We start from the raw sequence: 12,491 nt of genomic DNA on the forward strand, positions 1-12,491 counted from the left end.
AGGGTCTTTCGAAAACGATCTCTTTACCCCATAAAACCTCATAAAAGTAGGAGTAAGTTTCGTGTACATTTTACCCTCACAGACTCACCTATGACATTACACTGAGTATATGTCGTTTTGTATTTAGTCTCAAGTATGTCATTTTGTATTTAATCTCAAGATTATTTTATCCCACCATTTTAATATAAATGGTGGTAAGTTATCTTATATAGAAGGTGAGATAATATAATCTCAAAGAATATTTCAATCCATAGAATATCCTTATCTATCCCAACCCACCAACCAAACGACCCCTAAATGATACAACAAAGTTTTACAATATTAATTTTAAACATTTCAAAAGAAAGTGTAACAATCAATATTAAGAAAAGAGATAGGATTACCCGTAGAATATTATGGTAATCCTATTTTCTTGTTTTGTGGAGTTAACCGCCCAAAACCAAATAAATAAATAAATAAATAAATATTGTTTTTCTGGCCCAAAACAAAAATATACTCCTCCTAAAACTCAACAATTTTCAACCAATAAGAATCAAGTATTGAGTCTTCTCAATCCGCAACAAACTACTCACTTAGCATCTCAACCGTCAAATACCCTTTTCTTCATAATCTTAACCGTGAAATCAGTTTGAGAAAACACAACTAGCACCTTTAATAACCGTTGATCCCTACTAAAAAAAGCACACAGATTACAAATATCAACCGTCGGATCTTATCCATCACAAAATAATATAAATAGCTGATAACCAACAAATCTTTGAATCTTTTGCATACGCTCCACAAAGCTAACAAGAAGAAGAAAGAAGAAATAACAAAAAAAAGGTGAAATTCGGTTTTATGTTTTTTAATTCTCTATTTTTTTGCCGCGCCTTACTTTATTTAAATTAAATTGTTCTTGGTATTTCTTAGTCTTATACGTGTTGCTTTATTGATCTTTCTGCATTTCTAGGGTTAGGGTTTCTGATAATCATATGGGGTTTTTTTTTTTTTTGTTGGATTTATTATTTTTCGGTTTTAATTAAATTTTTCATCTCTTCTTTGAATTTGCTTGTCGATTTATGAATTTTGTTTAAAATTATAGTGTAGAATACTTCTGAGTTTTGGTACTTTTTGATTTAGTTAATTGGGTGTCTCTAATTAACTCCCTAGACTAAAATCTTACCTTATCAATTTCAAAATTTGATAGTATAGGAAAATTGAATCTTTGTTTGGTGTTTATGTTATGGGTGAAAGTGAATCTGTTAGTGGTGTAATTGTGGGCGTGTATTTCAGATGGCTCGTACGAAGCAAACTGCGCGTAAGTCGACTGGAGGAAAGGCCCCTAGGAAGCAACTGGCTACCAAGGTATCTAGTTTTTTTCCGTGCTGTGATGATATATGTTGTGTTTAATATTTCTAACTTTGTGTGGTATTTGAATCAGGCTGCTCGTAAGTCTGCTCCCACTACAGGTGGTGTGAAGAAGCCTCACAGATACCGCCCTGGTACTGTTGCTCTTCGGTAAGTATTTTGGTAATAAAGCTGTTAATCGTATAGTTATCCTGTTGTCTTGAGGAGAATAGTGTACATGACTAGTGTTAGATTGTGTATTGATCAATTACAACATGCAGTGAAATCCGTAAGTACCAGAAGAGTACTGAGCTCTTGATCAGGAAGCTTCCCTTCCAGAGGCTTGTTCGTGAGATTGCCCAGGACTTCAAGGTAAATTTTATGCTTGCTTTGGTATTTTAGGGAGAAAATGGTTGTTAATGTATGGTGTATTGGAAAAGTGATGTTTTAGTACTCCATATATACAATGTGACCAAAATAGAATGTGTGTAAGGAAGTGATCATTGTAGTCCTACACCTTGAAAGTAACAGTCAATTGAAGAATCAGTTAAGGTTAACCTTTTATGTTTAAAAGTAACCAACCTCGCAAGTAAAACGTGTGATCTTTTTGGGGTTATTTGGTGATTGATTTATTCTGTGTACTTGTTTGGTTTCAGACTGATCTACGTTTCCAAAGTCATGCTGTGTTGGCTTTGCAAGAGGCAGCTGAGGCCTATCTGGTTGGTCTGTTTGAGGACACCAATCTTTGTGCCATTCACGCCAAGCGCGTGACCATTATGCCCAAGGACATTCAGCTGGCTAGGCGTATCAGGGGCGAGCGTGCTTAAGTTGATCAACTGTGGCTGTTTTTATTGTTTGCTTTTGTTAGCTTATTTGTGAAGACTTTAAGTTGGTAATGAAATCTAATAGTAGGGATGTTCTATGTTCTGTTTTGGGGTGGAAATGCATAGTATTTGGTTGAATCTCTTTATGTTTTTGTTGTCACACCACTGGTGTCGAACATTGTTTCGGAATTTTCATCTAATGGTTAGCTCAACTACTATTTGGTAATTGTCTCTCTAATTACCTATATCCGTCAACTTCAAAGTTTCGATGTGAGCCAGTGGGATGATGTTTTTTGGTCAAGTTGAGGTTTGGTATTGAATGTCTGGTATCACCGTATGTGAAACCCTGCAGATTGTGATATATACTCGTAGAAGATGCCTTTGTGGTTGTCGAAATTGACATTGTCCATGTAATCATCATCACGTTGTCTAGTTAAACCCGTGAACATTGTCTAGTTAAACCTTTTCAAGCGAAGGACGCGGCTCTATTTGATTTATCAACTTGTTAAATCTGCTCTTTTCCAAGCGATCTGTAGTTTTACCACAACGAATGGACCAAAATTAAATTGGTAATTTGCACAGACCAATACTTAAACGAGGATTTTATCTTTATTCATTCTTATTTTTGTCTTAGTATTCAAGTTATATACTGACCACAGATCCAAAAGCTTGTTAATCTATTGGAAAACATATTGCAGCAAAGAATCAATTGAATATTGAAAGGTCTTATACAATCTTCAATCCATTATCATAAATATAATGAATAATTCTATAGATAAATTGTCTCAGTTAGCTCTGGATTTGTTCAACAAGGAATATGCGAAGGAGGAGGGAAGCTTCCATTTTAATTGGATACCGATAGGGTTTTGTCAATTGGATATCGGGTCATGGGTTGAATTTTAATTAATTAGGGATAATTTAAAATAGGCCAATAGAATTATGACACATATCCCTCCGTTAAAATGAGAGGTATATTTGGATCAAAGTATAATGACAGGAGTATATTTGAACCCAAAGTATAACGACAGAGGTATATTTGGATCCAAAGTATAATGAGAGGTATATTTAGCCATTTTTCGATAGTTCAGGGGTATATTTAACCCTTTTCCGTTTTAGAAATTTGGGTAATCAGATGCTTCACCAGAGAGGCCAGTCGGTTGTAATTAAAAGATTGTTACTGAGTATTTTTAGTCACGGGAAAAGAATTCAAACGGCAAGACAAGGCCATACGCTTCTTTGGCTCTCCGCAGAGGATTTGGGGAACGGGATGTCCACATCATAGCATACTATTAGGGGTCTTCCAAAAGCAAAAGCAAAACAAAAAATCATGCGGTCTTGCCGTAGAAGGTTGTTAAAGTCGGTTTGATGAATCTATTTGAAAGTCCAATTGACCACCTCCCACCTGTAGCATGTACATCCTCGTTCACTTTTACTTGTTTCTAAAAATACATTTTCATTTTTTATTTATTATTTTTAGCATATGAAGGGAAGAAATATTCTTTTTTTTTATTTTACTCATGATATTAATTACCGATTTCAAATTATTTTTCAAATTCATTAAAATTATACATCAATTAATATGAATATCACGATAAACTAAACATTTCATTTATTATTTTTAAGAGGTGTGTAAAGTGAAGTAAAAGTGAAAGAAGGGAGTACTACTAGTAGTAAATATTAAACGCGGACGGAGTTGCAACATTTCAAAGAATAGCGTGACCAAACCACCCAATTTAACTCTCCATGTGATACTATTCCATTCTGTTATCTTCCTCCTACGTAATTCAATTATTTTTTCCAGTGTAAACGCAGAAAAATATTATTCAAGCACCACAATGGTTTAGTTCAACAGTTTCAGTTATGAGTGACAAGTAATTATTTTTATTTCAATAGTCAGACAACTTAATATATGATTAGAATCAAGAAATAGCCTACATTAGTTACTGGCCCATGAAACTCCTTATTTCATTTCAACCTTTATTCATATACACATAATTTTAATGTTTATCCGCCATTTTCCTAGCTCCAATCTCAAATCTATCCTTAAATTTGAACGTTATTTTTCCCGCCGCACCAGCAAACCTTCCAAATCACCCCAAGTTGTCTATGCATGCAACATCAGGATAAACACATTAGCAAGGGAAGGCAAACTCCGACTCGCCGGTAAGGTGTTTGATGAAATGTCGCAAAGAGATGCGGTTTCTTGGAATTCAATGATTACTGCCTATTGGCAAAATGGGTATCTAAATGAGTCAAAGAAACTCTTTGTATCAATGCCTGTGAGGACGGTAGTGTCTTGGAACTCAATGATTGCCGGTTGTGTGGAAAATGATTGCATTGATGATGCTAATATGTATTTTAGAACTATGCCTGAAAAGAATATTTCGTCCTGGAATGCGATGATTTCAGGTTATGTTAAGTATGGTATGGTTGAGGAAGCATCGAGGTTGTTTGATGAGATGCCAAAAAAGAATGTCATTTCTTATACTGCGATGATTGATGGGTATATGGAGAAAGGCGAGATTGGGAAGGCGAGGTTGCTTTTTGATCGTATGACACAAAAGAACGAGGTTTCGTGGACCGTGATGATTAGTGGGTATGTAGAGAACGAGTGTTTCGATGAGGCAAAGGAGCTGTTTCAAAAGATGCCAGCTAAGAATAAGAATGTCGTTGCAATGACAGCTATGGTTGTCGGGTATTGCAAGGAGGGAAGGGTGGAGGAAGGAAGGATTTTGTTTGACGGAATACTGTCTAAAGATAGCGTTGCTTATAATGCCATGATTTCAGGTATGTAAAGTATGATATTCAAGATTTAGATGGTCTGTTCCCTGTCGTTAAGTTGATAATTATAGACATGGTGATGATTTAAATTTTCATTTGTAATGCGACCATATAGCAATTGATCGTAGAAATGGAGTGTTGAGTTCACTTCTTGTCAGGCAAGTGCACCTTAATCTTTTACTTAGTAACTTTAATTAATATCTTACTAAATTTAATCAATCTAGTTTATGAAGAGATAGACAACCTTACCGTTCAAATAAATTTGATTAATGGACCTAAGTATTCCTGCACCATAATCTCTTGATTCTGATCCACAGAGCATCAGTTAATTACAAGCTGATGCATGACTTGGGATGCCAAGAAAGCCGAAATTTTGTTTGAGTAACTGCTAAAAATTTGTTAGGTGGGAAATATGATCTTTTAGTTTTCAAATTTACATCTAAGAATCAATTAGGTCTGAGGTTTCATTAATTTAACTAACACTGCTTCAGCTCTACCATTCTGAGTCTGAAATCCTCTGTTATGAGTGACCATACAGCTGGCTTAGGTAACTGTTGGAATGTTTAGGAAATCACATTATGTGGCATATAAATTCAAAATGCATTTCTTGTGTGGTGACAGCATTCTAGTCAACAGTCAAATAATTGTAGTGGATGAATATCTGAGGGGTTTGCCCAGAGCACTAGGAGAAATGCAGTTCATGCAACACAGCAAGGTTCCAGGAGTTAGCTTGTTTAATAAGGGTTTTTCTATAGAGGGATTCTTAAAGTTCAGGCTTAAGCCCCTTATTTCCAGCAAATAAAATAATAGTATCAGCATGTTTGATGCGTGATGACTTCTTTATGTATTATTTAAATAGGTGTCAATCACTATATTCTGTGTATTCATTCAGTTGGTATCTCACAGGTTATGCACAAAACGGATGCAGCGAAGAGGCAGTCAAGTTACTGGTCGAGATGCTTAGGATGTCTCTTCGACCAGATCAATCTTCATGTGCTTCAGTGCTTTCTGCATGTGCTGCTCTTGCATCTCCTCTAGTAGGTAGACAAACTCATGCAGTTGTTATTAAACTTGGGGTAGACTCGAATGTCTCTGTATGTAATGCTCTGATTACTATGTATAGCAAATGTGGCAGCATATTTGAGTGTGAGTTGGCTTTTGAACTGATCACAAATCCAGACCTTGTTTCGTGGAGCACTATAATTTCTGCATTTGCACAGCACGGACTGTACAAGAAAGCAGTTGCATATTTGGAGCAAATGGTTCTCAGAGGATGTGAACCAGACGGTATAACATTCCTCAGCTTATTATCTGCTTGTGCCCATGCGGGGTTGGTTAGTGAGAGCGTTTCTTGGTTTGATTCAATGATGAAAAACTACAAAATTACTGCGAGGCACGAGCATTATTCTTGTTTGATTGATATACTTGGCCGAGCAGGTCAGCTGGATAAGGCTTACAACATTATCCAAGAGATGCCGGTTGAAGCTGATTTAACTGCTTGGGGTGCCCTTCTTGCTGGCTGTCGTGCTCATTCCAATGTAGAATTGGGGAAGCTTGCTGGAGAGAAAGTCATGGAATTAGGCGGTGATAGTTCAGGGCCTTACATTATGTTATCTAATATATATGCTGAAGCAGGTATGTGGGGGGAGGTCACGAGAGTGAGAGGCTTGATGAAAGAACATGGCATCAAAAAGCAACTGGCATATAGTTGGACAGAGATTGAAAATAAGGTGCATTATTTTCTGGGAGGGGATACCTCTCATCCAAATATTCAAGAAATCCGTACAGCACTCAAGCGGATGAACTTGCAGATGAAATTCCAAGAAAAAGTTCTGGACTTCACCGACTTTTACTTCCTGGATGAACTGAAATGCACATGTAATTAACATGTGTGTCCAGTAAACTTACTAGATTTGGCAAATTTTGGACTCTCCGTGAAAATTCAGGATCACTACTGCCTGGAATGCTCATTAAGCACTGAGTTCTTGTCCAAGCAAGATGGAACTTTTCCACCAGGAGCACGCGAGATGCACCAAGGTCCCTGCTTTTGATACTCTTTGTGAATGTTCATCTTTAAATAGGCTGAATGGCCTTTATTATGCAATTACCGGGTGACTCATAAATGTTGCAGGCGAACAGAGTTTAGACCCCAGAAGCTCAAGGCTGGAGCTTGAAGCCGATGTATGGGTTTGGTCGAACCCTGAAGCTTTAGTTCAAACCTTGTACTTGTATGAAGAAATTCACTGAATAAGTACAAAAATTATATGTAGAAATTAGAACCTAGTTTTCTAACACATGATGTCGCTATCCTAGAATTTAGAACCTGTAAAGTTCAAATCCTGGTGTCGCCTCTGCAGAAGCTGGAAGATCATGAAGAGAGAGTGGGAGCTGATCTCCCATTTTTCACTGTTTGGTAATATTTGCTCTTGTAAGTTACAGAAACAGTGGGAGTATAGGCCAATGAATAGAGGAAGGAGGCCACAGTCATTTGAACATTACTATTCAGGTTCAGGTTGAAGTTAAAACTATTAGATTGTAACTGTAATCCTATGATACTGTTTTTTGAAAAGAAACTGGAGATCATCTTTTTGAATTTAAAATTTGCAATTTGGGTTTCTGGTTTTTTTTTTTTTTGGCCCCCTGATGCCAAAGTTGTTGCCATAAGATTAGGAGATCGTATTATCTACAATAATATTTATGTCTCAATCCCAAGCAATTCTTTGTCTAACAACATGTCACATATAGAGGACAAACTGAGATATTGGTAGTATTCTAACTTGGCACATATATAGGATCAACTAAGATATTGATAATTTACTAAAAGATATTTTAAAAGCTCATAAAGGTCCCATTACAGGTCCAGGCCATAAAGTCATACTCAATGAGATCGAACCTGGATTAGATTTGAGTTCCCGATTGGAAATTTGACTAGTTGTTAAGGAGGCAGAATACGAGGAATTTCAATGTCCATATCGTTTCATTTGAGCCTATTTTGATCAACGTAATCTATCCCTTTTGAAGGGGAGTGGGGAGCCTTGGAGCAACGGTAAAGTTGTCTTTTTTTGACCTATAAGTCACGAGTTCGAGTGAAATCAGCCATCAATACTTACTTCAGGGTACACTGCCTACATCACACACCCTTGGGGTGCGGCCCCTCCCCGGACCCTACATGAATGAGCGATGTTTTTTGCCTCGGGCTAGTTGTTCATTTGGTATAGATTTTGACTTTTATAGTTACCAAAAAGAGGACATCCTGTTTTTATTTTCTCTCCTAAACCATTCCTCCCCTCCTCCCCCGACAATAAATACTATTCCCTCCGTCCCAATTTATGTGATATAGTTTAATTGGGCACGGAATTTAATTAAAAAGGAAGACTTTTGAATCTTGTGGTCTAAAATAAGTCAAAGATATTTGTGTGGTTATAGATCATCCCGTTAAGCGTAAAAGTGAAGGTTTAAAGTTACATTGTTGTCAAATGAGGAAATGTATCATTCTTTTTGGGACAGACTAAAAAAGAAAAGTGTATCGCATAAATTGAGACAAAGGGAGTACTATTAATACCTTTCGTTTACCACGATATGTTATTTTATTTTTCTCTTACGAAGGTAAATAAGAGTGTCTGATTTATCAATTTACAGGACAAAAGAAGACGAGTTTATACATTTTATTTCGGATGAAATCATAATTAGGAACATGAAATTCTATCGCGGTTTAGACGTTTAGTTACTCGATATGTCCCAATTATATTTAGAAGAGAAGTGTCCGGTAAATTTTTAAATCTCTTATTGCATGTTCATTTTGACAAAATTAGATTGAACAAGCCCCTCTCCTCTATAGTAAATAAGAACATATCCAGAAATTTAAAACAAGGTTCCTTAATCAGAATGCATTTTAATTTGAACTTTTTAACAAGAGGTATATCTGCTCTAAATCGCAAAGTTGAGGGGTATATTTGCACCTATGCCGTATTTACTACTGTACCCAAGTAATTGACTTTAATTGATCCCATCCCGTCCCACTCTAATAATACTGTCTCAACTAGGGTGGTTCAAAATCAACTGATAAGTTATAAACCGACCACAAAATAAATTTATTGGTTGATTGTCTCAAATTTCAAGCTATTTTCATCCTCATGAGGTTATTGATATTTTGAGTATGAGAATGATATTTGTAGTTGTTAAATGAAGCATTAGGAGAACAAATTTTGAATATTGAGCATGAGGTTATCTAACTTTCAAGTTATTTGCACTGTTAAGAGGAGACTAGTAACGCTTTTGCTTCACTGATAAGAAAAGTGCCAGACTCCGTATGGAAAGACAGAAGCTGATAATTTATAAAGTCAAGATCAGCGCGAACATCCGCCTGAGCGAGCTCAAAATGGGCATTTCTAGCTAGTTTTAAATTTAGGGGTCGGAGTGAATCAGAGCTTGAACTAGGGGCAATCCAGTAACCATTTAAACTGGATACAATCAAGAGGGCAAGAGAGGAGAAGCCGATGAAATTCTTTCGGAGTTCTTCTCCACTGACGCGAGACAGTTCTCTCTAAGGAACTCGACAAAATAGCCTCGTAACTTCGGGAGAAGGGGTGCCTCCTCACAAAGGGGGTCGCAGTGACCAACCCCGGACGATTGTTTACCAAAAGCATGGGTCTCCGTAAAATCGTAAGTTTTGACGCCCCAAAGTTCTTAATATTGAATTTTATTATTTTATTATTTTATTTTTGCTTAGACAATATTGGAATTTGTAGGAAAAAAGAAAAACATGCAAAAATTTTATAAAAATAGAAGAAAGAAAGATTGTCTACTTTTTAACTATAAAAATACTTTAGAACTTTATATTAAACTACTCAAATCTTAATATTAATAAAAATATTTTGTAAAACAACATCCAATGTAATGTATTTGCCAACAAATGCTAACATCTTATTAACTTGAAATAATTCTACCTTTTTTTTTTCTCTTTAAAAAGTATTTTCAAGACAATAAACACAAAACATACTGCATCTAAAGAGTATTAAATGTAGACAATACACACAAAATATAGACCCAAAAAAGGTTTGGCAGTTTTAACTAGGATTACTGGATTAGGATGATTAAGTGAACTCAACCATTAAAGTAATCGTAATTTGAGTGTGGCTTCTATTTCAGAAAAGTGTCAACATCCTCCTCCTCGTCGTTTGAAAATGTTTTAACATAGTCCCAGAAATCTCCCTTCTCGACGTTGACGTCATCTCCCCTGTTGGCATTTTTTATGTTGTCCAAAAATGAAAAAATGCTGCTACTTTTAGCTTTTGCTTTCTGAATATACATTTCAGGCTCGCCCTTAGTATAGTAGCTCCACCAATCCATCTTGGTTTTGGGGAGGTGTACAGATAGATTTTCACCAACCCTCCGGTTTCGGTTCGTCTAACTTACCGAAAGAGTCCTCGACTTAAACACTTCCACAAAGTTTTCCATTGATGATTAGAGGATGCCCTTTTAAATCAACTTTTAGGCGTCATTTATTGACTTTGAACATTGCTTAAAAGTTATTTATTAAAAATTAATTATTTTACTAAATTATCCATATTTTTGCAGAATCAGCCATGAGTCTATCTTTGAAAAGATTTTGATTGCGGAGGATTTGAGTGAATCTCTTGTACCTGCTATCAACTAAAAAGAACCACTAAAATACATCTCTACTGCAAGTCAAAGGGAAAAGAGTTTATGAGGTGGAACCCATGGAGCTTTCTCCCATCTATTATGCAGAAAACTTGATAATCAAAACAAGTTTCCTGCATAATAGAGAGTAGATAGTCAAAACAAGGATATATTATAAAATAATAATACAAAAATTAAAACCGCAAAAACTTACTTCAATATATCACGAATCAATCTTGATCGTGCTTCGAGTTTCTCAAGGAGGTAAAAATTATGTGATAAAATAATCACAGAAAATGCATCCCTTATAGGGAATAAAGCCATCCAGTGAAGAACAAACTTGGCATGGGAGATCCGACATTTTAGGGTTTATCAAAATTTTAGGGAAAATGAATTTTTCAAAAGTGGGGGTTTTATAGCGAGAAAAGGCCATAAATAGTCCCTTATCTATGGGAGTAGGTCTAAAATGGTCCCTTAACTATACACTTACCGGTTTTAGTCCTTTAACTATCCAAAAACATATCAAATTTGGTCTCCGTTTATTTTTTTTATACAAACAGCGTACAAACTCATAAACCTTCATGAGATTAATCGTTAAACCATTCCTCAGACCTATATTTCTCTCTCCCTGCTTTTTTTTCTTCAAGTTCCTCTTGATAAAAAAAAAAAGAAAAAAAAAGAGCATTCTGGCACTCTTGAGTCTCTAAAATTCGAAAAGACAAACTCAGGCACAAAATTTCTGCAACCATTCTTCTCAAACACTACTAAAACACTGGTAAAAACCGACGAAAAAAACCCGATGGAAAAAATCGACGGAAAGACCGACGAATTCCGTCTGTTTTTTCAATAATTTTTTAATTTTTTTTTTTAAGAAAACCGACGGACTGCGTGGGTTATTTTTTGCACAAAAATGCGTGAAAAAATATAATTATTTTCTAAAATAAACCGATGGAGTCCGTCGATTTTTTTTCCGTCTCCGTTTTTAGAGCGAAAAAACAGTATAAATTAAATCAATGTAAGTATATGAACAAAAAATATCAGTGGTCTAGTGGTAAAGCCCTTTAATGCCAAGGAACATACCCGGGTTCGATTCCATGTTCCCACATTTCAGTCTTCAATTTAAAAAAAAAAAAAAAACCGACGTGAGGCCGACGGTTTTTTTTTTTTTTTTTTTTTTAACAAAACCGACGGAATGGATCGGTTTTTTGCCGGTTTTAATCGACGCAGTCCATCGGTTACGAAACGCGAGAGAGAACTTGAGGAAAAAAGTTGAGGTTAAAGAATGAACTTGAGGAAAAAGAAGTAGGGAGAGAGAAATATAGGTCTGAGGAATGGTTTAACGATTAATCTCATGAAGGTTTATGAGTTTGTACATTGTTTGTATAAAAAAATAGACGGAGACCAAATTTGATAAGTTTTTGGATAGTTAAAGGACTAAAATCGGTAAGTGTATAGTTAAGGGACCATTTTAGACCTACTCCCATAGATAAGAGACTATTTATGGCCTTTTCTCGTTTTATAGTTGTAGGGTAAACGTAGGGTTTATGGTATGTATTTTGGGCTGGGTTGGGGGGCCTCACTTAGTTGGATTGGGCTGATTCTTGATCACTCTTCAGAAGTAGGGTTTATGGTATGTATTTTGGGTTGGGTTGGGGGCCTCATTTAGTTGGATTGGGCTGATTCTTGGTCACTCTTCAGAAGTAGGGTTTATGGTATGTATTTTGGGCTGGGTTGAGGCCTCATTTAGTTGGATTGGGGTGATTCTTGGTCACTCTTCAGAAGTAGGGTTTATAGTATGTATTTTGGGCTGATTCATTCTTGGTCACTCTGTTTTTTTTTGTGGGCAAACGAACCAAATTTTTACTAAAATAAATAAATAAATAAATCATAATATAAGAATAAACAAAATAATAAAATAAA

The 12,491-nt window shown here is 35.9% G+C and overlaps 2 protein-coding genes across 4 annotated transcripts; both read left to right on the top strand.

Moving 5' to 3' along the window:
• The first annotated feature begins 736 nt into the window (after positions 1 to 736).
• On the top strand, positions 737 to 2,376 carry LOC132615111 (histone H3.3). 2 transcript variants are annotated; one of them, XM_060329666.1, is made up of 5 exons: positions 737 to 822; positions 1,273 to 1,344; positions 1,421 to 1,497; positions 1,608 to 1,698; positions 1,983 to 2,376. In XM_060329666.1, the coding sequence occupies exons 2-5, from the start codon at positions 1,273 to 1,275 to the stop codon at positions 2,151 to 2,153; spliced, it is 411 nt and encodes a 136-aa protein (XP_060185649.1). In that variant the 5' UTR covers positions 737 to 822; the 3' UTR covers positions 2,154 to 2,376. The 2 variants fall into 2 exon arrangements, with proteins under 2 accessions (XP_060185649.1, XP_060185650.1); XM_060329667.1 differs by having other exon boundaries at positions 738 to 819; positions 1,271 to 1,344.
• Positions 2,377 to 3,311: 935 nt separating this feature from the next.
• LOC132615268 (pentatricopeptide repeat-containing protein At4g02750-like) lies at positions 3,312 to 7,559 on the top strand. 2 transcript variants are annotated; one of them, XR_009572629.1, is made up of 3 exons: positions 3,312 to 4,937; positions 5,838 to 6,968; positions 7,063 to 7,559. XR_009572629.1 is itself a non-coding variant. In XM_060329839.1 (2 exons), exons 1-2 carry the CDS (start codon positions 4,151 to 4,153, stop codon positions 6,815 to 6,817), a joined length of 1,767 nt encoding a protein of 588 aa, XP_060185822.1. In that variant the 5' UTR covers positions 3,312 to 4,150; the 3' UTR covers positions 6,818 to 7,559. The 2 variants fall into 2 exon arrangements, 1 of the variants encoding a protein (XP_060185822.1); XM_060329839.1 differs by having other exon boundaries at positions 5,838 to 7,559.
• Positions 7,560 to 12,491: the final 4,932 nt, after the last annotated feature.

The sequence above is a fragment of the Lycium barbarum genome, chromosome 10, assembly GCF_019175385.1.
Source record: "Lycium barbarum isolate Lr01 chromosome 10, ASM1917538v2, whole genome shotgun sequence".
Classification (NCBI taxonomy): Eukaryota; Viridiplantae; Streptophyta; class Magnoliopsida; order Solanales; family Solanaceae; genus Lycium; species Lycium barbarum.